This window comes from Trichomonas vaginalis, chromosome II (genome assembly GCF_026262505.1).
Source record: "Trichomonas vaginalis G3 chromosome II, whole genome shotgun sequence".
NCBI classification, from domain to species: Eukaryota; Parabasalia; order Trichomonadida; family Trichomonadidae; genus Trichomonas; species Trichomonas vaginalis.
In genome coordinates this window covers 21245915-21273092 of record NC_067204.1, presented here as the reverse complement: position 1 = coordinate 21273092, position 27178 = coordinate 21245915, and the positions used below count along the sequence as shown (strand labels likewise).

Sequence of the window (27178 nt, the reverse complement as noted above, 5' to 3'; positions counted from 1 at the left end):
AAAGTTTGTTATTTTCGTCTACTACAAAGACACTCTTAAGCTTTCTCTTGAGAAAGATAACAAAGATGGCATGGTTAGAGTTCCTTTGCAATTCTCTATCCCAAGTGATGAAACTGAAAAGGTTGTTACACTCAAAGTCAAAGTAACATCAACAACAGAAAAGGCAGAAAAATGATTTACTCTTAACATTTTCGATGAATCAACACTTGATAAAGCAAAAGAAGGAAATGGAACGAAGACAGTTACTTCAAAGCAGCAGAAAATACTAATTGCAGTATTTGCAGCAATAACAGTAGTAGCAGTTGTCTTAGCTATTGTTATAGTAATAGTTTGGCTTAGGAAATAAAAAATTTTAAGTTATGGAAAGTTTTTTAATTGTTATATGATTATTTGTGTTTGCATTTTAATATTTGCAATTCATTGCCAAGTTATTGATCAATTATTATTTTATCCATCAAGATTTAACAGTAATAAGATAACGATGTGTCTAATTCTTAGAAAAAACAATCGGATAGCTTTTAATCGATTTATTCGATCTACAACAAAATGTTTTATTTATTACCCTCAATTTTTAACTTTTGCAACTCCAAAAACCAGGTGTTTTTCCAGAACTACCATCTAGGATGAGTCCTAGGAGCTATAATTCTAGGGTTAGATGATACCCACTTAGTACTTTTATTTGTATATGTTTTAGTGGAATTTGGTGAGGGGTCATGAAATTCGTATCTAATTTGCTATCATCTAAGCTGGTAAAAGTTAGAGAAAGCTATTTACTGGTTGTATATTACAAATATACCTTGTAATAGAAAATATAAGTGTTTGTGATTTAAATTCGCTCAATTAGCTCGAAAATTTGTTTTATATCCATGACAAACTAACACAATCCTATTTATGTGATTTTCAATCTGTTCCCAAAATATATCAGCATGAATATATATATATTGATATTATTTGCAATTTCATCATTAAATAGTACTTTTTTCCCTATTTTTAATTTAGAAATAGTATATTTATATGATAGCGACACAATATTTTAATTAAAAAATATATGTTATCGATCATCACACTCAAATTGAATTTCAAAAATTTTAGAATTTTTCAATTTCAATATTGAAAATATATTTCTTATATCATAGCGATTCATGTTATAATAATATGGAGAAAAATATTGTTTTAAATCTAAAATTTAAAATGAATGATTGGGCATTACATTAATCCAATTTATTATTTATTTGTTAATCTAGTGGAAACAATTAATATTTTGGAGAAACAAAAATTTGAAATTTGAAATTTTGAAAAAAATGCATGAATCGGTAATTAAACATTGATTTATTAATTTATTAGCCATGCTTTTGATGTTGGTCTTATTCTTAAGCCGATTTAAAGAATTAATTTTTCCAAATCGTGTTTGACATTAACACATATAGATATATCAGGAAAAAAGGTATCACTTATCAAGTTATTGGTTTTTATGTATCTCCTAACTTTGCCTCGTTCTGAATACAATTCTAGTTAACGAATTTTAAATAACTATATGAAGAATACATCATTTTGGTTTTATTATTATTAAAATGATATATATTAGCTATGTATATGCTTGTAAGAATATTATTCCGTGAATTGGAAACAGAAAAAATAAATTTAGACAGAAAATGCATATCTTTAAAAAATAATATGAAATTTAGCTTTGATATTATTATCCGATAAAATATGCATGATAATTACTCCGCAAATAAAATTTAGGAAGCAAGTTGTGACGGTTTGAGCAGTTTTTAATGGCCCACAAGGAAGGAAGTATCGTTTTATCAGGCAACAAGAGGTCTTGAAATGAGTAAAGGACTGATCACCCTTGAAAGGTTCAAACTTGCTTGCGCGCCGCAGTCTTAAAAATGATATGTTTCACTTCTGGTCGAAAATTTCAACCTCTATGACAGTTGTTGGATGAACAATTGTGTAGCGGGATGAAATCTGAGTGCGGCCTGGGGCTGCAGCGTCAATCTTCCCGGCATCTTTACCGCAATCATCTCTTAGATTGCACACAAAGTTGCGAACGAGCAGCTTTCTATGCGGTAAAGATGCCGGAAAGAGAGAGTCGATGTGAGGTTCTTTTCGAGGTCTCGTAGACTGATAGAAAGTTCCGCATTCATAACTTGAATGTGGAACTTTGACCGACAAGAGTGTATTGTGCACTCTTGTCGGTCGCAGTGTCTCATTCTGGGAGACATTGCATCTGCATGTCTCCCAGAATGGAACAATGTTCCGCATTCATAACTTGAACGCGGAAGTTTGACCGACAAGAGTGCATTGTGCACTCCTGACGGTCGCAGTGTCTCATTCTGGGAGACATTGCCTCTGCATGTCTCCCAGAATGGAACAATGTTCCGCATTCATAACTTGAATGTGGAACTTTGACCGACAACAGTGTATTGTGCACTCCTGTCGGTCGCAGTGTCTCATTCTGGGAGAAATCGCCTCTGCATGTCTCCCAGAATGAGACAATCTTCTGCACTCAGAATGTGATTGCAAAACTTTGACCGACAAGAGTGTATTATGCACTCCTGTGGTTGCAGTGTCTCATTCTGGGAGAAATCGCCTCTGCATGTCTCCCAGAATGAGACAATCTTCTGCACTCAGAATGTGATTGCAAAACTTTGACCGACAAGAGTGTATTGTGCACTCCTGTGGTTGCAGTGTCTCATTCTGGGAGAAATCGCCTCTGCATGTCTCCCAGAATGGAACAATGTTCCGCATTCATAACTTGAACGCGGAAGTTTGACCGACAAGAGTGTATTATGCACTCCTGTCGGTCGCAGTGTCTCATTCTGGGAGACATTGCCTCTGCATGTCTCCCAGAATGAGACAATCTTCTGCACTCAGAATGTGATTGCAAAACTTTGACCGACAAGAGTGTATTATGCACTCCTGTCGGTCGCAGTGTCTCATTCTGGGAGAAATCGCCTCTGCATGTCTCCCAGAATGAGACAATCTTCTGCACTCAGAATGTGATTGCAAAACTTTGACCGACACGAGTGCACAATACACTCTTGTCGGTCAAACTTCCGCGTTCAAGTTATGAATGCGGAACATTGTTCCATTCTGGGAGACATGCAGAGGCAATGTCTCCCAGAATGAGACACTGCGACCGTCAGGAGTGCACAATGCACTCTTGTCGGTCAAACTTCCGCGTTCAAGTTATGAATGCGGAACATTGTTCCATTCTGGGAGACATGCAGATGCAATGTCTCCCAGAATGAGACACTGCGACCGACAAGAGTGCACAATACACTCTTGTCGGTCAAAGTTCCACATTCAAGTTATGAATGCGGAACTTTCTATCATCTACGAGACCTCGAAAAGAACCTCACATCGACTCTCTCTTTCCGGCATCTTTACCGCATAGAAAGCTGCTCGTTCGCAACTTTGTGTGCAATCTAAGAGATGATTGCGGTAAAGATGCCGGGAAGATTGACGCTGCAGCCCCAGGCCGCACTCAGATTTCATCCCGCTACACAATTGTTCATCCAACAACTGTCATAGAGGTTGAAATTTTCGACCAGAAGTGAAACATATCATTTTTAAGACTGCGGCGCGCAAGCAAGTTTGAACCTTTCAAGGGTGATCAGTCCTTTACTCATTTCAAGACCTCTTGTTGCCTGATAAAACGATACTTCCTTCCTTGTGGGCCATTAAAAACCGCTCAAACCGTCACAACTTGCTTCCTAAATTTTATTTGCGGAGTAATTATCATGCATATTTTATCGGATAATAATATCAAAGCTAAATTTCATATTATTTTTTAAAGATATGCATTTTCTGTCTAAATTTATTTTTTCTGTTTCCAATTCACGGAATAATATTCTTACAAGCATATACATAGCTAATATATATCATTTTAATAATAATAAAACCAAAATGATGTATTCTTCATATAGTTATTTAAAATTCGTTAACTAGAATTGTATTCAGAACGAGGCAAAGTTAGGAGATACATAAAAACCAATAACTTGATAAGTGATACCTTTTTTCCTGATATATCTATATGTGTTAATGTCAAACACGATTTGGAAAAATTAATTCTTTAAATCGGCTTAAGAATAAGACCAACATCAAAAGCATGGCTAATAAATTAATAAATCAATGTTTAATTACCGATTCATGCATTTTTTTCAAAATTTCAAATTTCAAATTTTTGTTTCTCCAAAATATTAATTGTTTCCACTAGATTAACAAATAAAAATAAATTGGATTAATGTAATGCCCAATCATTCATTTTAAATTTTAGATTTAAAACAATATTTTTCTCCATATTATTATAACATGAATCGCTATGATATAAGAAATATATTTTCAATATTGAAATTGAAAAATTCTAAAATTTTTGAAATTCAATTTGAGTGTGATGATCGATAACATATATTTTTTAATTAAAATATTGTGTCGCTATCATATAAATATACTATTTCTAAATTAAAAATAGGGAAAAAAGTACTATTTAATGATGAAATTGCAAATAATATCATATATATATATTCATGCTGATATATTTTGGGAACAGATTGAAAATCACATAAATAGGATTGTGTTAGTTTGTCATGGATATAAAACAAATTTTCGAGCTAATTGAGCGAATTTAAATCACAAACACTTATATTTTCTATTACAAGGTATATTTGTAATATACAACCAGTAAATAGCTTTCTCTAACTTTTACCAGCTTAGATGATAGCAAATTAGATACGAATTTCATGACCCCTCACCAAATTCCACTAAAACATATACAAATAAAAGTACTAAGTGGGTATCATCTAACCCTAGAATTATAGCTCCTAGGACTCATCCTAGATGGTAGTTCTGGAAAAACACCTGGTTTTTGGAGTTGCAAAAGTTAAAAATTGAGGGTAATAAATAAAACATTTTGTTGTAGATCGAATAAATCGATTAAAAGCTATCCGATTGTTTTTTCTAAGAATTAGACACATCGTTATCTTATTACTGTTAAATCTTGATGGATAAAATAATAATTGATCAATAACTTGGCAATGAATTGCAAATATTAAAATGCAAACACAAATAATCATATAACAATTAAAAAACTTTCCATAACTTAAAATTTTTTATTTCCTAAGCCAAACTATTACTATAACAATAGCTAAGACAACTGCTACTACTGTTATTGCTGCAAATACTGCAATTAGTATTTTCTGCTGCTTTGAAGTAACTGTCTTCGTTCCATTTCCTTCTTTTGCTTTATCAAGTGTTGATTCATCGAAAATGTTAAGAGTAAATCATTTTTCTGCCTTTTCTGTTGTTGATGTTACTTTGACTTTGAGTGTAACAACCTTTTCAGTTTCATCACTTGGGATAGAGAATTGCAAAGGAACTCTAACCATGCCATCTTTGTTATCTTTCTCAAGAGAAAGCTTAAGAGTGTCTTTGTTAGTAGACGAAAATAACAAACTTTGACTCAAAATCAGTATCTGGATCATTTACAACGGCAGTGAAGTTGAGCTTATCTCCTTTCTTGTATGTTTCTTCGAACTTTGGCTCGACATCAATACTAAGAACTGTGTTGTCTCTAATAATGATTGTTTGCTTCCTTTCTGTGGTTAATTTGCCATCATTAGCTGTAAACCTGATATCGTATTCGCCTACTGGTGTATCCTTAGGGATAGTGAACTTGAATGTCTTGATTTCATCAGTGTTAGTTACATTTGCGGAGTAAATAACTTTGCCATTGAAATAGATTGCGGTGGCAATTGTTTTATCACGTGCATCTGGATCTGAAACGTATCCTTGTATTGTAATCTCTGTTTCTGGTATGTCAATACTTGTATTCAGGCCAGAAAATTGTAACTTTAGGTTTGGCATTTGGTGGTGAAATAGTAATATCAATATGCTGCTCAAGAGTGTTAGTACCCTGACGTGTATAAACAATAAGCGCATAAGCACCTATTGCAAACGGACCAATTTCAATATCAAATGAATCTGCCATCTTATCAAAGTATGTTGTGAAATCCTTCAATACACCATTGCTAACTGACATTCCTGACACCTTATTCACAAGGTTGTAGTTGGCAGAAATATAGGTATTCAAATAATAATAGCTGAATGAGCCTTTAATATGGATTTTCTCGGTTGGTTCATAATCATCCTTTATGAAGTCCTTTTCAAGGTTCAAAAGTGGTGGCTCATAATCATTCTTATGAATCATGAATGAAATTGTAACAGATTGGCCAGGCTCGAGATAGTTATTGGTCCAAGATTCGGATATCCAGTAAAGTGGAAATGCATCTCTTGAACTTGAATGTGTAAAGAATCTCACATTTTCATCACCACCAATACCTCTCAATTTACCATTTGTAACTGATGGGTGATTTTGCTGAACCCAAACATAAGAGTCGAAATCACCAAGATAAAAGTAAGCGCCAAAATTGGGTACCTGAGAGTAAAATGAAATATCTGGCGCGCCTGCAAAAACGAGAACAGTGCATAAGTCATATCTTTTTCCTTCTTTTCCAATATTTGTTAAAGTTTGCCTAACAATTGTATATTGCTTGTTTTCATCGTTTATTGTTGTTATCTTATAATCAAGTTCATCTTTAAGATCAGATATATCTTTGACTTTGTCCTGGCTGGCGGCATCGATATCCACGTGTGCAATTTTTGTATAAACCTGCTTGATCATAGATTTATTTCCAGAATCAACTTGATCATAGATGTTAAATGTGTATGGACCGGTTTTATAAGCTTCGATTGCTGACGAAAAGCGAGTTAAAAACAAGGAAAGCATTTCAAATAAACTATAAGCTGAGAAAAGTATTCAAATTTATCTGTTTGTAACAAAATATTGACAGAAAGATTGAAGAATAATAGTCAATTAATTTTGAATGAATCGTAGTCTTTAAAATGGGCGGGAGTGAAAGATAAATAAATGTAAAATTCATTTCACAAAATAATTAAGAAAATTAGTATGCAATATCTAAATACGACATAATTAGTGTGATTTAATTTGGCCGTAACTCAAATTTATTTTGAATGCCTATTCAAACTATCGGAAATCATAAAAATTTTTGAATTAGTAAATAATGATATCCTACTTACATGGTTAAAATATTTCAAATTTCTCAATTTATCGCGCTTTCTTTCTTGAAAATGACAAAACTGAATTAGTTTATAATTTGTATTATTATTACAAGAGTGTATTTAGTCAAAATGTGTTATTTCTCTTATCGAACTTTTGATATTGAACAAGATCAATTAAAATGACATTTTCATTTTCATCACCAAAGTCACCAAATGCATTGCTCTTTGATACAATCGTGCTATGCAATATCTAATTTGATTTAATACGAATAATTACCGTAAAATAAGGCAACTTCTGATCGAGTCATGCCAAAATATATTGGATAAGAATAAAATAACTATAAATATGCTTAAAAAACAATAAGCCAGTACTTTCTACTAGTATGTTTCTCTATTCATTAAATCAAAGTAAATTTCATATTCCAGTCCTATTTTCTCATGCAAGTACTACGAATGACTTTTCCTTGTTATCACACAATAATTTTCTTAGAATTATGATCTTTAACATGATAATGGAAATTCATTATCAGAATACTTGAGATAAACGTTGCGAATTTTTCCTTATTTTGCATTTCTATTTAAAGTCGATTAAAAAAGAACTTACAAATTGAAAATAAAACGCAATTTAAAAAAAAAATTACTTTCTAAGCCAAAGAATTATTACTAACACTGCAACACATACTGTGACAACAGCCATTACTGCGAGAACAATGATCAATACCTTCTTTTGTTTTTGCTGCTTTCTTTGTACAGAAGCTGCAGTTGCTTTAGCTTTATCTTCGGATTGTTGAATCTTCAAAGTTACACCAGTCTCTGATTCTTCATTTGTGCCTTTTACCTTTACAGAGATATGTGCTGATGTTTCTTTCTCATCACTTGGAATTGAAACAGTCATTGGAACTCTAATGATACCATCAGAGTTTGATCTTGAAATTGAAGTTTTTTGATGCTTATTGTAATAGAGAGAAATTGTAAACTTGGAATCAAAGTTAGTATCTGGATCAACAACTACGGCTGTGAAATTAACAACATCGTCTTATTGAATGTCAAATTGAAGTTTCCTTCAAGATCAATTGACAAAACACTGTTGTCTTTGACAACAATATCAAATGATTTTTCTGCAGGTAAAACTCCACCTGTTGCTACGATTTTAATCTTATAATCGCCTGGAGCTGTTCCTTCTGGAATCTTGAAACTGAGGGTTCTTGAATCATTGTGACTGTTTCCAAATTTCTGAGAAAGCACCTTTTGGTTATTGAAATAAACTTCTGTTGTGATTTCAGTAACAGAAGTATCTTTGCTATAAATATATGCTGCGAGGTTGACATCTGATTTAGGAATGTAATACTGGTAATCTAAAGGAAGTGGGATGATTTTTGGTTTATCATTAGGACCATAAATTAAAACCGATTTTTCCCAAACTAATTCTGATTCAGTACGTTCGTTTCTTGTAACAACTCTTAGTTTAAAGTTTCCTTTCTGTGAAACTTTGATATTTTGATCAAACTGAACAGTTGTTGTATCTTCTGTGACTCTTGTGCTTCCAAGAGTATCAGTAAGAATGACATTATCACTTGATGGATCATATACTTCATATCTAGCTGAGATTGGTTCATCAACAACATAACTTGAGAAAGATCCTTTAATTGGGATTGTTTCTTCTGTATCATATTCATCTCCAATTAATTCTGATTGAAGTTTCAGGATTGGTGGATTGTATTCATCATAATAGATGAGGAAAGAGAATGTTGATGATTTACCTGGTTCAAGCCAGTTGTTTGTCCATGAGGTTGCAAGCCATTTCAAGTCTTCGCCATCAGGATTGATCTCAGAATTACGATTTGTGAAGAATTTTGGATTGTCACCATTTCCAATACTGTATTCGTTCTTGTTTGTGACATTTGGATGGTTTTCGTAAACCCAGGTGAATTCAACAGCTGGTGTGTAGATGTATGCACCAAAATTATTGATTGGCTGAGCACTCATATCCTGATCTTCTGGATAGTAGTTCTTGAATTTAATTGCTGTGCAAAGATCAAGTCTTCTTTTAGTTGTTGCTGTATTCTTTATTGTTTGTCTGATCACTGTGAAATTGCCATCAGGATCATTATACGTATCTATAGAGTATTCAATATTGGGAACATCTGAAATATTAACAACTTTATCTTGGTTGTTTCTTTGAATATCTTCATATGCTACTTTTGTATAGATTTGGTCAACAATTGTGAAATTGTGGCCATACTCAGTGTGATAAATGTTATATGTGAACTTGCCTGTTTGATAAGCTTCAATGGATCTTGCATCCTGCAATAAAAAAGTCCAAATCATTACAAAGTGAAATGATTTTGATAAAGCCGATTCAATTGAATTCTAAAATTACAAATTTGATATAAGAGCTATTAATCATTGAAATTGAAGATTTTTTCCCACTGACCTATTTTGCATTCAAATTTTTGAAAGTTAACGAGGCCTTTCATTAATATATTTGATCGTTGTCAGATGTTAGAGTAGCATGCAGTGTTGATGGACTATCTAATTCTTGGACTTTGTTTTTGAGAGCCTCTCAAAATCGACAATACAATTGTCAAAAAAATTGAAAAATTCAATCAATTTTAAAATCATTTTATGAAAAAATATTCGCGCTATTTGACATTAATTTGAAATGAATATATTGTTGTAAACAGAAATTCATCAAAAGTGACACCTCAGAAAAGCTAAAATATTGAATTTTTGGAACTTTTGATAGAGCACGTTTTTAAATATTAATTAAAGTAAATGTATATTTTGTAAAGATCCTTTTTAATAAAAAATAAAATTTTGAAGAAGAACACAAAATCTTCTGAAAAATAATATCACATAAACTCATATTATTTTCTAATATATAACTATTTTATATAAAAATCAAATTCAATGATCTTAAAAGCGAAGGATAAACCTCAAAATTTACGAATATAATGAGTGGGAATATAATGCTTATCTATCATAAAACCATATGAAATATCAATTTTTGCTTTACGCCTAATTTTTGACGACAATTAGCAAAAAATGTTAAATGTTAACACTCAGTCCATTTGAATATGAAAAATAAAATTGACTTTGATTAAATGTTTTTATTTATCATGCAATTCTTCTTGCGACCAAAGATTTGAATAAAAGTTCAAAAAAATAAGATAGCTTAAAAATAATATACGGTAGTGTTTACTAATAGATGAATAGTATATAAATTCTATTAAAATGGATTTGATCCAAAAAAATATAAAACCAAAAATAATTGTTATAATTTCAATGAAGAAGTAATTTAAAACGATTTTATTTATGATCAAATTTATATATTTTTTTGGATCAAATCCATTTTAATAGAATTTATATACTATTCATCTATTAGTAAACACTACCGTATATTATTTTTAAGCTATCTTATTTTTGAACTTTTATTCAAATCTTTGGTCGCAAGAAGAATTGCATGATAAATAAAAACATTTAATCAAAGTCAATTTTATTTTTCATATTCAAATGGACTGAGTGTTAACATTTAACATTTTTTGCTAATTGTCGTCAAAAATTAGGCGTAAAGCAAAAATTGATATTTCATATGGTTTTATGATAGATAAGCATTATATTCCCACTCATTATATTCGTAAATTTTGAGGTTTATCCTTCGCTTTTAAGATCATTGAATTTGATTTTTATATAAAATAGTTATATATTAGAAAATAATATGAGTTTATGTGATATTATTTTTCAGAAGATTTTGTGTTCTTCTTCAAAATTTTATTTTTTTATTAAAAAGAATCTTTACAAAATATACATTTACTTTAATTAATATTTAAAAACGTGCTCTATCAAAAGTTCCAAAAATTCAATATTTTAGCTTTTCTGAGGTGTCACTTTTGATGAATTTCTGTTTACAACATTTGGCTCTAAGTATAATCTATAAATTCGGTGTCTACTCTTATTCCAGACATTTGATCAAATGATCATTTAATTGTTCATTTTTCTTAACGGATATCAACATTAAAAACGGGCACACATTTTGAAATATTAATATTTTATTAATAATATCATTTATGCTGCAAGAAATTTATCTTCAAAATCAACTTTCATCAAAATAATTTAAATCTTTAATATATGAATACAAATTGAGGAAATTAAACTACACGAATCACAATGATTATCTGCATTTCTGGAGTTTTTCTTACTTTCGTTTTCTTTGATGGGATATTTTGCTTCGCAAAAATAAGTTGAAAAATGAAGTAGTTCATGAATAAAAGATGTCGTTTGAATATTTGATGTCGTCATCTCGCCGTATTGAATGATATTTCTATCACAATATGTATTTTTAATATCAAGTACACTTTCATAAGTGATTGTATAAAAATCGGAAGTTGGTACTGAGTTGCCCAGAAAAGAGCAATTATCAACAACAACTTCAGCTGTTGTTGCTGTTAATGTTCCATATTCATAACTCTCGCATATATTTTTCAAGACATTACAATATTTAAAAGCAATTACACATTGCTGAACATGAATAATCAATTCAGATGCTCGAGTGTTACAAAATGAGGAAAACAAAGCGTTACTACCACGTCCTGCATCTATTAGATTTACTCCTGATGCATGTTCTGCATAACAGAAACTTGTGTTTGTGGAATTAACAACAATTTTTCCTCCATCAAACTGATTTGTACTGCCATAATAAATATTTGAATCACCACAATCATAAATTGAACATTCAATAATGTAATTAGGATTGTCTGAAAAAGGATTTAAAGATATGTACATGTGTTGAGCATCTCCAGTAGTTTTTGATTTGTAACCGCATGAGCGGTATTGAACGATTGATTTACCATTTGAAAAGTCAATAACGCTGTCAATATTGCTACCGCCACCGCAATTGGAAAATAAAGTAAATGCATGAAGAAACAGAAGATCATTTTCATCAAGATGAATGGCAGATTTAATTGTAATATCTTCGAATATGCTTTTATATATGAAACATTTGTTACTCGTTGTAGTTGGTTCAACATTCTTCTCTGAAATCTCTCCAGGATTTGGAGAACTTGGATAAAAGAGTTGCCAAATATCATTTGCAGAAATTCTAGGATACTATTATTTTGATCCCTAATTTTCTTGATTGGATTTGCGGAAACCAATCAAAACCAAAAAATCTAACACAAATAAATAATTGAATTTATTTCAAATATAAAAATTCAAGAAGTTGTTTTTCCATTCCAAAAGGGTAACTAAATTGAATTACAACAAATTTCAATTGATTGCTGATTCGAGCAATTTTGACAAGTGAGATTATTTTACATTGAATACAATTTCAAAAGTAATATCTTTTTACTGTTTGTATAATATTATAGACATAATGCATTAAAAAACGACGATAAATATAAAGGTACTGACACTTTTTCTGACCGCATCTAAATCATATTCTCATGAGCATTGATGAAAAAAAGTGAAAATAGAAGAATTGTCTTTCAGCATGCTTTATGGAGAGACAATGGTGAAACATCTAACCCTCTTATTTATGCATGGTGAAAAATGAAAAGAAATAGTTGAATTTCTTATATCATATGGTGCACATATAAGTTACTGTTCTTCATAAAGCCAAAAACATACAAACTTCATAGTTCTCAAGGTGCAAAAAATATTGCTCATACATATAAGTAGATATTAAGTTTGCTAAATTTTGGGGCAGCAACAAAGTTAAACAACATTGAATAAAGTTCAGATATGAGATTTGACTACTTCATTACTAATATAATAATTAACTGCATTCAGAAGAGCATCATTTCCCAATCTATATCTTTCAATGATTTTTGCTTTAAGGCAAAGGAAATACTCTCATTGGGATGGAATATCAAACACTGTTGAATTGGTTATTTTCATAGGATGATACTGTTAAAGTACTAGTATGTAATCACAAAAAAGCCTAAAATGTTTTTATATAGATGAAATTCGCCATTTTTTATCAGCATTTTTTATTCAAGAATATCGCTATTGATCTTTTATAGGCTTTGCATGTATGTGGGATTATGTCATTTAAATTATCTCTCATAATTCCATATTTGCAATCTAATTTGGCATCAATATTAGCTGTAGAATATGACAATACCTTACTTTTTTCTCTAGCATTTCCATAATTACTGTATTTATTGTCATTGCAATAACAATTATTCAAATTGAAATTTCCTTCAGTCTGAAATATAGTGGAAACATTATTTTTATTATGCATGAAAAGGATATTGCCACTACATTTGAATTAATATAAAATAAATTACTTAAACCTATACCATTATTGATAATATTGCAGTTATTAATTTCAAAATCTGTTTGAAAAATATTATGTTGAAGGAAATTATTTTTCCCGATATTATCAATAAAATTAGAAAAGTTAACACGAGATCCTAGAGATCCTATATCAAGAATATAACATGGTGTATATTTGCATTTATTTGAAGTGATATTAGAGTTTTCGATTGATTGTATTCCTTGATTAAGATATATAAGCATTAGAGAATTTTCAATATCTCCGTTATTAGTTGCTGAACAAAAAACAAAATAATTTTTATTATTTGTTGATACTTTTGAATACGTTGTAAGTCCTTGTTTTCTGCCGAAATTTGAGTCAAAACAAAGTTTATTATGAACGATAGATCCGAGATCACCAAAATATATAACACAACCTTGATTAATATTGTCTTCTTTTGTTTTTCCACATTTGAAAAATGAAGAACTCTCTATTAAAACGCATGTGCCATGCTGTGAACTAGTGATTGATATTGCTCTTTCTTTGTTTAATTCTATAAATTTGCAATTTGATACGTAATAGTTGGTATCTGTAAGATCAATTGTGGGATTTGTTTTATTAGAAACTTGAATGTTATTTGTTAACCCAAAATAATCACTCCATGAATTTCGGATTGCAAAGATTAAACTTATCAATCGTCTTTTGGCTCTTGAGATCTATTTATCATTGAATTTAAGGATGTGGTAACTGATTTTAAAGAAATGGTGAATCACGATATATTAAAATTTAAATTTGATAAAATTCATGCTTTCGATCGTTTTTTGTAGATGAGTTATTAAGGATTTTATTGTGTTTAATGATGTCATCATGCCATATTCACCATTTATGCAAAACAAAGCTCAGGGTGTAGAAATACTACTGATGCTTTGAGAAAAAATGAGTAATGTGAAGAGAAAGTGGATACATATGTAAGTGAAAGACTGTTCTATTTAGATATTTACAATGCTGATTATTTCTTTAATTGTTTTCAACTCACTTGACTCTTTTTCAGAATAGCAGAGATAATTTCTTTAACCATTTCTCATCTGCATTATAGCATTAAAAATAAATACTAATTTGTCATAATTTTAATTAATTCAAATGAATTCTTCTTTCAGAAATTTCGGGCTAATGCCAATATCACAGAGAAATAGATCAGGTAGTAATGTTGATGAGCTAACTCTTCCCTAGGCAGGGTTTTCGCTGACAGATCAAAATTCTTCAACTTCAAATCCATCCAAAATTTTTAATAATTCAATGTCAGGATATAACCATCAGAGATCCTCAAGAAATTACATGTCTAGTGGTGATAAAGGTAAAGATTTAGCAAATAAAATTTTCATCCAGCCCATTTCAGGTCCTAACAAACCAAAAATTCAACAAAATGCAGAAACATATCAAAATGATGCACAAACTGCTCGATAATCCATTCAAATTGATCCAGATTCTATTATTAAAAGAATTGATGAGCCAATTAGAAACAGATTACAAGTACAATTACCAATATATGAACTCAATTTCGTTTCTGTACAGCCTGAAACTACAATTGAATATATGCAGCAAGATATTGATCAAATCGAACAAGAGTTATTAGTTCTAGCAAAAAAGTTGTGAAATATCCCAAAAAAATTTGTTTACTACAAGGTAAAGCAGTTTCTCTCACTCAAACTACTGAAGCAATCAATGCCAAGTTAACTGTTTTAGATGATTGGTTAGACAGTCTTGAAGGTGTTAGATATAAATATAAGATAAGATTAATCTAACATTTATTTCTTCATTATTCCTTTTATATATATATATATATATATATATAGAATAGCCTGAAGGAAATGAACCATATAAAATAGAGATTCAGCAAAGATGCTAAGATTGAAACCAAACAAGAAAAAGACCAAGATTCAACAACATATCTTTCTGAAGTTTATATTTTTCTACAAATAGTGCATCATGTGATTAGATTTACATATAATGTGCACCCTTAAGCAGGAAAAAAAATTGTAAATAAGTTATTGAAGTTCTTATTTTAGAAGGTGGAAAAAGCAAATATTGACTCATTTTATCAGTATGTAAAATTTACTACCTTTTTTACACTTTTTGAGCGAAGCTCAAAAAGTGTAAAAAAGGTTACATTCTTTATCTGCCTTCAAAATATGCAATGATCCTTTTTGCACTTTTAACGGTTCTATAGAAAAGGGAAAAATTGAATTGGCGAAAAATCAATTTTAATGAGCTTCATTTATTGATATTTTTTCAAAGGAGCTTTTAAAAAAGATCAATGAGCTATTAACTTATCTTCATCTCGCCCTAACTCTCCTTGTTTTTCACCATTCCAACTCAATTTCAGCTCAAATTGCAATTCTAATTTCCCCAGAAATTAGCTAACAGTCTTACACACACCTTCTATTCCATTTACCAATGAAGGTTTAACCTATTTCCGACACAGCTTTGGGCCTATCCCCAATTATCTTTATTATTTTATTAATTTTCCTCAATTTTGTTTTATTTTGTTTTACTGTGAATAAAAGCGTCGCCATATTCAATTTTTAGTTACTTTTTTCGTTTTCTAAAAGAACCTTAAAAGTGCAAAAAAGGGCCTGCAAATTTTGAATGCAAAAGAATTACACTTTTCTGACGTTTTGTCAGGGGCGCGAAGCGACCCAAAAATGTCGGAAAGTGTAATTCTCAGGTATAAGAAGTTTGCAAATTTCTTTGCTATTACTTAATGCTGCTTTATGAAGAGCAGTTTCTCCAACTTTATCTTTTTCATTGATATTTGCACCGTGTGAAATAAGAAATTCAGCTGTTTCTTTACTATTATTCAATGCTGCTTCATGAAGAGCGGTTTGTTCATAATTATTTTTTTCATTGATATTTGCACCATGTGAAATAAGAAATTCTGCAGTTTCTTTACTATTATAATATGCTGCAAAATGAAGTGCGTTTTCTCCATCTTGACCTTTTTCATTGATGTTTGCACCATGTGAAATAAGAAATTCGGCTATTTCTTTCAAATTATTTTGTGCTGCTTTGTGAAGAGCTGTTTGTCCATCGTTATTTTTTGCATTAATATCTACACCATGTAAAAGGAAATATTCGCAAAGGGATGGAATATCAAACAATGTTGAAGAAACAAAACATTCGTTAATATCATTAGTTTGAGCGAAATAAACTAAAAATGCATCAAGATTATTATAATAATGACATGAATCTAAATTAATTTTTAAATTATATTCATTCATCAAGAATGTAACAAAATCAATGTTGTGTGAAATAATTGCATATTTCATGCATTTTTCATTTGGTTCCTGATGTTTCAAGCATTCACTCATGATCTCTTGATTTCCGCCTAAAAATGAAAATTCTAGACATGTTTGAGTTATTTTTGATTTAAACTTGGTTATTAAGAACTTGAAACAATCAACTGCTCCATAGTAACAACATAATTCAAGTAATGAATATCCACTAACGTAACAATATGATGGATTTGGAAATAAATCGCTTTCAAGTTTTTGATTTTCATGAAATCCATCTCTTTCAGTGAATGAGATAAATCTTTCTAGATCATTATTCATAATTGCTCTGTAAATTGTATCTTCTGATAAAATATCTATGTTTTCGAATAAAATATGTTCGAAATTAGAGGATTTGTTTAATATAATCCCATATTCTTTATAAAAGATGTAGTTAAAAACATCTCTAAAGCCATTGACTTCTGTTACATGATATTCATCAGATATTTTTTTCACAAGTTTCAAGTATGACATAGTATAGCGGTTATTATAAGAAATTAAAACCAAAATATCTTCTATAAGATTTTTGGGAAGATATTTCTTTGAATCAATCAACTCTGTCTTGAGTATTTTGTAAATCTTGTTTAAATCTTCTTCGTTTTCGGTTTTTAACTGATATAAAGCATCAAATGAATCTATGTAGTATTTGTAGATACTTCGCAATTCACTATATTTAATTGGATGAATGTCTTGATCAGACATTCAAAATTTTGAAAGTTATATATTTGCATTTTAGAATATAAAATATCTTTAATATTCATTAAGAAAAAATTCTCTCTTATACTTGGGAAAAACATGGATTTCGGATAAATGTTATTCCAAAAAAAAAACATGTTATTTTGTTTTTTAGTTGCTGTAAATTGCAAATGAATTCATTGTGAAAACATAAATACTAAATAAACTGTTTAAAAATGAAATACAATTTTATTGATCTTGGATTTCAACATAAAATAATGGTATTATTCTTTCCGGTTTTAAGATGAATAATGCCTGGGCACCATGGTATTTGAAGTAGAGTGAATCATATGACTCTGAAGCTTCTTGTATATCTCCTGATGATGGAACAGCTGTATGCCCACAAGCATTTGTTGTAGACTGTCCTGCATCAGCTGCACAAAGAAGGAACGATGCTTTTCCATTGGCTTTCAAGTCATCGTTTATATACTTAAAATGTTCTGAAGTGATAACTGCAGAATCAAACCCACTACGAGATATCTTAATTATCTCATTGCTCTGATAAGTAACAACTCGAATGGAATGCATCGATCTTTCCATTTCAATTAATCTCCAATAAAAGAGAGAACGCTCTACTTTGGTGACGCTAACTTCACGACCAAGACCAGTATAAATGAAGTTTGCTACAAGTTTTGTCTCATCTTCTGTCATATCCGTTGAGTTCAGTGGATATGGAGGAATTCTTGATAACATTAAAATTGCTTTTTCACATTTTGAACACGGCTCCCTTGGCTTTGTTTTTCTTGCTGGCATTGGAAGCGGTGTTGTATCTCTTGCTTGTTCTTCAGCAATTTGAGATTCAGATAAAGGAACCCAAAATTGGCAGCCTGCGCGATTACCCTCAAGACCAAAGAACATATCATGTGTAGCATATCTTGTTTTATCTTGAGCTGCTTCTTGTCTTTGAACTTCAAGTTTTAATGTATCATTGTCATTAACTAAGTTTTCTATAAGTTGATCGATTTCTTCTGGTGAAATATCCTCTGGAGAACGATAAATGAGTTGATCCATTACAAGTTTCTCGCGTAAATTATGATTTTCTTTGATAAGTTGATTATACATCTCAATTCTTGCAGGATCTGGTTTAGTATGTTGCTTACTTCGACCTTTTTGTGATTGTTTTGAGCTGCTTTTCGACGTATTTGAATTATTTGAGATTGGAGAAATTTGAGGCTCTTTGCTCAGGCGAATTCTTGATTTTGGTTTTTTAATCGGAGTTTTATTTTGCTTTTGCTCTTCTTGTGCAAAAAAATCCGAACTTTCCGATGAATAGTATTGTTGTGAGTTATTTTGAGAGCTCAAACGTTGTGCTTCAGCAAGTTTCTTCCTTAACCTCATCTTTTCTTCAACTAATGATTGAACAGATACCTTCTCTTTTGACATTCCTTGTGATGAATTCTAAATTTTGCTAAAAACTGTACGTTTAAAAATTGATTTTCATGATATGCTATTCAAATGATGTTATTGGAAACTACTATACATGTATATCGCATTACTTCGTTAAAGTACCTAATAAAATTTTATATTTGAAAATTTTAACAAATTTGGATTGATCGCTCGGAGATCAGACAAAAACAAATGGTTAATTGTTAACAAATAAAAACAATCTTTTATAAAACATTACTCTGATTTGAATTTTGGCATTGTATATTGGATATTCGTTGGTTGGTAGCTCATTGAGTTGAAATGAGCCTGAATCAATGATTCACGGTCATCCAAAACTCCGCGAATTGTTGCCAAAATCTTCTCTATTATACTCTCTATCTTTTTGAAGCCAAACAAATTAAATTCTTCATTTAGGACATCCATTGATACTTCGCATGCATTTAAAGCAATGGCCAGAACCGAAAGTGCCACAAGTTCGGATCTTTCCATTGCAAGTTCAGAACTCAATAAAGAACAAGAAGCTACGAACATAACGCATTGGGATGTTCTGAAATCGGCTTGGACAACGTTCATGAACAGTTTGAGGAACTGTATTTGAGTTGTATACGTCATATTAAAATTCAAAAATGAAAGAATTTTAATTTCACGTTCTGTAAAGTCGTTTTCTGTGCATTCTATATTTTCATCGTTAAGAATTCGTACGTATTTGTTTGCTCCTGGATATAATGTGTTTTCTACCTTGGCTGACAAAGATAAACAAACCATTGCAGTCAAGAAAGCAGAATCGGTATCAAACGGTTCAACTGATATCATTTTATCGAAAATTCTGCATGCCAAGAACAAAGCACGCGATGGTACCTTTAAATATGAACATTGGTGTAATAGCCAATCAATAACGATGGCTCTTGTACGCTCGGTAATTTCTTTTTGGTTGTCAAAGAGTGTTTTGGTATCAAATTGCATCTCTTCCTTTCTCCACTGTCTGATTATGTTCTTCAAGTATTTAGGAACACAGCGATAGTGATCTTCAGGAAACCCTTCCCAATCATTGGGTGATGTGCCGATCTGAGATCCGTAATACTCGTCACTATCTGGTATGTCGCTCCTTGAAAAAGTTGGAGACATTTGCGAACAAGACTGTGATCTTTGAGAGTGTTGCGATGCGCCATGTTGTGAAAAGTTAAAGTAGTTTTCTTTTTCGACGATTGATTGTTGAGAATCTTTGAAGTTAAAAGGAATCTTATCTGCTTTTGACTCGAAGAAGTGGTATGCGCCTTCACTTTGAGAAGAATCAAAGCAAGAAACCGTTCCAATTTTGCGTGATCCCGAAGTAGGAGTTGCTATTGGTCGTTGTGCACAAGGTATATCATTGTCAGAATCATCGTCTGATTGATTCCAACTCTCATTATCGACATTCTCATCCGGAGGACCCAATCTAGATACTTCTTTCTGCATTAGTGCGCGCGATTGGCTTCCGAAAATTGAGAAATTCATCTAATGAACGTTTACGATTTTCTCTTTTCCATCGATTTTTACCACAAAATGAGATCTCAAAGGAGACAAAACCAAACAATTAAGAAAATATATAATCTATAGATTACTATATCATTATTTATGCGACAAACGTCTTTGGTAAATTTTTGAAGAAATCTCAATTTGTGACCTTTTGACTTGTGACAGTAAATATTTACATCATCTGATATGAAATAGGAAAATATAGTATTGTTAGCGATTAACATTGTTTTGAATAAAAATACCAATATAAATTATTGTGAGGAATTTGAGTAATTGATACACAATTGATGAATTTCATATTTAGGAAAAAGTAACATATTTAATTTTATTATTCTCTATCTAAAATAAATCTTTATCAAAAAAAATAAAATATATAAAAAATATAAATAAAAGTTAGTTAAAAGCCTTCCGCATTTCTTCTCTCATTTCAGAGATATCAGAAATCGAGTATTCGGTTGCTTTGAGTGAATCAGCGTCAATTTCTTGTTCAATCTTAACAGGTATTGAAGCTGCTTCATGTTTCTTCCTTGGTTCTAACAATATCCTTGAGAAAGCGTCGCATAACATTTCAATTCTCATAATTTGATGGGAAGGAGCTGAATAAAGCTCCTCTAACTCCTTCTTCTTATCAACAACGATTGCCAATTTTACGGCCTTCTTGGCTTCATTACGAGGTTTTGGTGGAGTTATAATCAATGGCCTTGATTTTTCTTTCTGTTCGAGGCCAAACTCGTCGATTCCCCATATGAAGTAGTCGTCATCTACGCAGGTTATTCTGCAGAGCGATCCGACCCTTGTAATGGCCACTTTGTTGATGGGAGCCAAGGCAGGAACTTGCCAGGAGAACATCTGGCCATTGTCGTAGAGAACAACAACAGGCTGCTGCTTGTTCAGAACGAATACAAAGGCTCCGTCGCTGGCATCTGCACAGGCGGCTTGGGCGAAAATCATCTTCGACTCGGAAAGTGTCCTGAGATCGTAGATGGCCACGCCAAGTGTTGACTGGATGGCGATTTCGCAATCGCTAATGAATTTTACGGTGTTTACAAGAGCATCTACAGAATGTTCCGCAATAATCTCAAGAGTTTCCGCGTTCATCAAGTCTACGCGCTTGGCATACTGAGCAACTAATATTGTGCCATCGCTGGACCATACTAATGATGAAGGGATAATCGGAAGATGAGATGATCTGAACATTTCCCACATATCTGTGTCGCTGCTTCTCTTCCAGACTTGTAGTTCATGGGAAACGACAACAGTGAACAAACGGAGCGTTGGATGCATTGAAATTGGATTTGCAGTTTTTCCAATTGCGCGAAAACTCTGTTCGAACTCGAATTTGTCATCAGCAATGCGCCAGATCTTGATCTCGCTGTAGTCTACTGTATCTGCGGCGTCTGGATCTTTGATTAATGGGTTTCCTTCGCGTTCTATGTTTTTGTTTTCTTCGTTTAGCAGAGTTATGTCCTCTGCCTTACCGTACTTGATCTTCTTGATCTGTCTCATGGCCGAATAACGCTCGCGAAGAAGTAATTTCTCGTATGCAAAGTCGTGGGCTGGTTTATTGGCTCTTGGACGCTTGTGGTTCATGGAGACTTGTCCGCCAATGGTAAGTTTGGGGTCTGCTTTGCCTCCGGATGTTTCAACTGTGATCATATATTCTTTTGAAAGTTCTACGGCTGTTAACGGGACATTACTATTGTAGGACGAAACCTGTTGTTGTGTTATGTATTTTCCTGTATTGCAATCGAAGATTTGTACTAAGTTTGGCTTGCGAATTGAAATTAATTTTCCATTTGAGAACGAAACGTTGCCAATTACATTCGAAATATCGGAGATAACAGCATGGTTTGCAGCAGAAGCATCAACTACTGCAAGCATGTTCTTATCAAAGATAACAGTGATAAATCTTCCATTTGATGACAATGCGAGGCCTTCTATAGTGATGCCTAAGCGCGGTAAGTGATCGTGTCTATGTGTATTTTGGTTGTAGAAGGTCAAAACGCCTTCAAAGCCACCAGATATGATTGTTGTATCATTGTAAACGAAAGCGTTTGGACAAGCGTAATGCCAGTGATCGCGAATCGGTATTTTGCGGTTTCCGTATACGAATATCATACCATTTGCAAGAAAAGCGATAACTTCCTTATTTCCTCTAAATCTTGCGTAATGAACGGCGACTGGGTTTGGATACATTTCCCTTTCGCCAGTTTCGAAGTTGTATACGTGTATTTTGCATTTATCGACAAGAAGAATTGAATTTGCTTGTTCATTTATATCAAAACCATCCAAAGTCGTAAATCTGATTGGATTTTTACCCTGGAGATAACTGCCTTCATGTAGTTTCTTAATAAACGATTTCTGCATTTCGTTATCAATCATAAAAATAGATTCTTCATTATTGTATTCTACGCACCAAAACAAACGGCGATGGAAGAAAATATAGAAGAGTTTTCCATTGCGGAGTATGAGGCGCTCGATTGGATATCCAGCATCGAATTCTACTGTTGGTTTCTTTTCGATTACAGTCATTCCTGTGAATTTGTGCCAAAATATCATACCACTATCGTCAGATGATATGAGGTAGTCTGAATCGCATACCAATGATGTAATATGAGATTTATGAGTAGTGATTGTGTCAATTTCTGCTAAATCTGGGAGTGCGTATATGTTAATCTGGCATCCACAAGCGACAAAAAGATACGCGCTATCATTTGAAATGCACATAGCCTTCGGATTAAATACGCCTCCTCCGACTTTGCGCACAACGTAAGACATTTCCAGACTTTTGACCACAAATAATCGTCATGAACGGTTTGAGACAAAGATTTTGATTCTGAAAATTATTGTGTCTATCAGTTAATTAGATGTACTTTCAGGCAATAATCATAAATATTAATTTGTTTTTCCTTAAAACCTTAATAATCCTCATATGATAATCAAATGAAGCAAAATTTGACCCAACGATGTGGCCAATGACTAACATATCATGATGGTTTGCTGTTTTGTTAAGAAAATTGTGAATTACGGCATCCATTATAACAATTGTTGATACGATTTTTCCCCCTTTAATTTTATTAAGGACACGAAATGCATTTATTTGTGCACTCAATGCTTATGTCTTTGATTACGATATCTGTAATGTCAACACTATTTGACGAGAAGAATGGATAAGAATTCGAAATATTGACGAAATCCGATTTCTTGTAATGGCAATAATTCTGAGTAAAAAGATGTGAAGCTTTCAAAATAATAAATTTATACAATGCAATAAAAAAAATTATAAAAATTAATCCGAAAAGTCATCATCGCCGTGTTGAGGAGTTGAGAACTCTCTAACAAGTCTTTGTTTCCTTGGTGTAACAAGGAGAGCTTCTGTACTGGATTTTGCAGGAGAGCAAAGAAGAGAAATGGGAGTATTGTGAATCTTCTTGAGAAGAGGAGAATTGAACAAAGAAAGCTTCTCTGGCTCTTTCTTTTCTATATCTTCTTCATCTTCAACCTTCTCTGACTCTTCTATTCTCATCTCTTCGCGTATTTCTGCGGCAAGGATAGGTTCAGATCTCTCTAAATCTTGCAACAATTCTTTATCGTTATCACAAAGAACTCTGTAGAACTTCTTAACAATTTTCTGTAGAGGAGAGTTATTTTCTCTAACTAATTGATGTATCTTCTTCAATGATTGCATCGTTGTACTAATCATTGTGTTGTGCATTAAGTTAATTGCATTCTTTGCACCTTCAATGACTTTCTCCATATCTGATCCTTCATCTGTATTTGCTTCTGTCTTTGTAGATGAATGCAATTTGTCTTCCATCAACAACAAAGCATTGAAGCTATCTGACAAGAGTAAGCTGTGTTCTTTGAGATTAAACTCACATTTAATGAATCTATCAATAACCCTTCCGAAGATGTCTTTAACTAACTCAAAAAGAACGACTTCGTTCATAGGAGTTACTAACAACTTATAAACTTTCAAACGCCTTTCATCACCTCTGAATCTAAATCTCTTCTTGATCTCTGGATTTTCGATCAGAGAAGCAATCTCACAATCAGTGAAGTACATCAATGTATCAATGAAGTATTGCTTCAGTAAGTTAGGGAATTTAGGAACAATAACATGGAAAAGGCAGATTCTCGCAAAATGAGCAACATCTTGATTATCATCTGTGATGCTGTATAAGAATCTAAAGAACAAAAGTGGACTCATTTTGAGGAAATCTTCTACAATAAGTCGTGTTAAAACATTCAATGCTTGCTTTCTCACAGCTGGTGATCTATCAGAAATAGCATTTGTTACTGATTGAACATGCGGTTCAACAATTGCAGAATAAGCAACGCACATATCGCATAAAACAATTAAACAGTTTGCTTTGACTTCACTTGCTGTATCTGTCATGATTTGATGAACAAATGCTGATGCAAAAGCATTTGAGATATCTTTTCTTGCAAGGCAAAGTTTACCAAGAGCTGTAACTGTGATTGTTCTTATTAGTGTTGGTATTGGATTTCCATTAGGAAGCTTTTCACTCATCAACAATTGCAAACCAGTAAAATCTATATCATTTGTACGCTTTGGATCGTTAAGACAAGAAATGAGTTCGCCAACAATATAAACAGTTTGCGAAAATGCTTTGATATTTGTGAAATCGCCATGTTCATCTTCAGCAACTCCATTAATCTTGTTCATACAAATTGAAATGAAATTCATTAATTCTGTATCATCACCAGCACCTTGAGCCTTAAAGAGCTTTAGGACTTCGTGAGAAAGTAAATATCTTCCACCTTCTTCGACAAGTTGGTTGATGATTGTAATCAGATCTGTATGGATTTCATCAGATGAAATTTCCAAGTGTGCAAGAGTTCCATAATATTCTGGTGGAAGTGTATCTCTTCTGTACCAAAGGTTCTTAAAGAAATCTTTGTTAAATGATGATTTAACAATTAGTGTTAATGACTCAAGCATGCGCCAGTATGGCCTATTTGTATCATACTCTCTGTTGACAACGAATTTTGTGAGTGCTTTGCATAAAGGACTTAAATCTATAGAATGAAGGCGCATGTATAAGAAAACTCTTCCTAAGAATTCGTAGTCTTGTTTATGCATGATCTTTGTGAATAATTCTGGAGATCCTGCGCAAACTGGTTTTATCAAATGATTTCTGATAGCATCAATTGCTTCCTTTTGAACAGATTGTTCAGGATCTTCAATCAATGGAAGAATTGCATCAAGCCATAAACGATGAAGTCTTTCGATGTTTGGAAAAGAATCAAGTAAATCGCCAAGAGTCTTGACAGCTGAAACACGGATAGAAACACTCCAATCACGAACTCTTTCATCAATGAGATCAATCAAAGAGTCATCTGGAGCTGTGTCTCGTGAATAAATGATTTCTCTGATTGTTTCTAAAGAGGCTCTTCTGACAACTAGCTTTTCATCAACAGATCGTGCCTTAAGGATCTTTATCATGAATTTATTAGTATCAATATTCTCTAATATCAATCCTTTGTCTTCATGATCCTTCAAATTAGAAATAATTGTTGATAATCCGGACAATGCGGTAGCTCTAACACTTGGAGCTCTATCAATAACATGCTTTTTAAGGATATTAAGCATTTCTTCTAGAACGTTGCCTCTCAAATCGCTATCTGGGAACAATTGAGTTAATTGAACAACGCACATTGCAAGTAACTGTGATGAAAAGACTCTAGAAGATACCTTATTTGACTGTGCAACCTTCATGACGAAGTCAATAAGTTCTTTCGCACAATCAGAATTCTTGATAAGTTCAAAAACTAACATTGTTGCACGTACCTTCAAATTTGCACGGTCTGGAACTCTAAGTATCAGATGCTTAATGAAAAGAATGTAGTATGGATCATCCTTCTTGAAAGATTTGATTAATAATTGAATGATTCTATCATGAAGTCTTTCTAAGCGTGCTGTTGTAGTTGAAGAACTTGTAGCAAATTGTAAAAGGGACCACGGGACAATGTATTGAAGAATTACGTCTGTTTTAGTTTCAAGCATCAATCCAAGTAAATTAAAAGCGGTATTTTGGAGTTGGCTATTGAATTTCTCATATTCTGGTCTATATCCAGAGGCAAGTTTAATTGTTGCTTCTGATAAAGCCATGTATACATCATCTCCTATCATATTAACGAAAGATGCTGAGAAACATTGTAAAACCATTGGGAATACTTGGATGGTTAGCTGTAACTTCTTCTCGATTTCACTTGTTAATGCACCTCCCTCTTCAATTATTTGAGATGCTTGTGCTAATATACCAAGGAAAGGTCTGAAGAGGATTGGATTCCAAATTGATAGAGCAGGTTCCATTGAAAGTAAAATCATATACATTTGAACACCATCTGCAAGAAAATCTTCACCACTTTGTAATAAATAAAATGATATTAACTCAATCCAATCAGGACGAACATCTATTTCTCGGAGTGAAGCCCACAGATCAGATTGATTTTGTTTACCTGACCAATTTCTTAAAATTTTTGTAAGTTGCTTGATTCTCGAAACGTTATTTTTAGTGATTTTTGGTAATTCGGAAATAAATTGTGTGAATTCTATAAGATCACCTCTTTTCATTGCATGGAAAACATCCTCGCTTAAAGTATTAATTCCAAACTCGCTGAGAATGTCGAGAATCTCTTCGGCATCCTTCGTCGACATTTAATAAACGGCCTCTAAAATTTCAATTGAATTGTTGAACAAATTCATAAGATTATAGTAATTGAAGATGACAGAGATGGAAAATTTAATATGTACTCCATCATGAATTATGATGAAAGATATTTCCGCAAAAAAAATATGTTATTTTGTTGAAGATTTTTTTCTTAAATGGGCTATTACAACCGATAC

The 27178-nt window shown here is 32.3% G+C and overlaps 5 protein-coding genes and 1 pseudogene across 6 annotated transcripts, besides 2 other annotated features; all 6 read right to left on the bottom strand.

Annotated features, from left to right (window-relative positions):
* Nucleotides 1-7705: 7705 nt before the first annotated feature.
* On the bottom strand, nt 7706-9419 carry TVAGG3_0583710 (annotated as a pseudogene). Its single transcript has one exon — nt 7721-9411. A coding segment is annotated over exon 1 (1691 nt).
* A 336-nt stretch (nt 9420-9755) lies between these two features.
* Nucleotides 9756-9793: a mobile genetic element.
* A 1165-nt stretch (nt 9794-10958) lies between these two features.
* Nucleotides 10959-10996: a mobile genetic element.
* Nucleotides 10997-16017: 5021 nt separating this feature from the next.
* Nucleotides 16018-17370, bottom strand: TVAGG3_0583680 (proteasome regulatory particle assembly; the record flags this gene model as incomplete). The annotated part of the gene is made up of 1 exon (XM_001313077.1): nt 16018-17370. The coding sequence occupies one exon, from the start codon at nt 17368-17370 to the stop codon at nt 16018-16020; it is 1353 nt and encodes a 450-aa protein (XP_001313078.1).
* A 222-nt stretch (nt 17371-17592) lies between these two features.
* Nucleotides 17593-18786, bottom strand: TVAGG3_0583670 (uncharacterized protein; the record flags this gene model as incomplete). Its single annotated transcript, XM_001313076.1, has 1 exon — nt 17593-18786. The coding sequence occupies one exon, from the start codon at nt 18784-18786 to the stop codon at nt 17593-17595; it is 1194 nt and encodes a 397-aa protein (XP_001313077.1).
* Nucleotides 18787-19023: 237 nt separating this feature from the next.
* On the bottom strand, nt 19024-20283 carry TVAGG3_0583660 (cell division; the record flags this gene model as incomplete). The annotated part of the gene is made up of 1 exon (XM_001313075.1): nt 19024-20283. The coding sequence occupies one exon, from the start codon at nt 20281-20283 to the stop codon at nt 19024-19026; it is 1260 nt and encodes a 419-aa protein (XP_001313076.1).
* Nucleotides 20284-20635: 352 nt separating this feature from the next.
* Nucleotides 20636-23088, bottom strand: TVAGG3_0583650 (WD repeat-containing protein 75 family; the record flags this gene model as incomplete). Its single annotated transcript, XM_001313074.1, has 1 exon — nt 20698-23082. The coding sequence occupies one exon, from the start codon at nt 23080-23082 to the stop codon at nt 20698-20700; it is 2385 nt and encodes a 794-aa protein (XP_001313075.1).
* A 443-nt stretch (nt 23089-23531) lies between these two features.
* TVAGG3_0583640 (condensin family) lies at nt 23532-26989 on the bottom strand (the record flags this gene model as incomplete). The annotated part of the gene is made up of 1 exon (XM_001313073.1): nt 23594-26989. One exon carries the CDS (start codon nt 26987-26989, stop codon nt 23594-23596), a length of 3396 nt encoding a protein of 1131 aa, XP_001313074.1.
* Nucleotides 26990-27178: the final 189 nt, after the last annotated feature.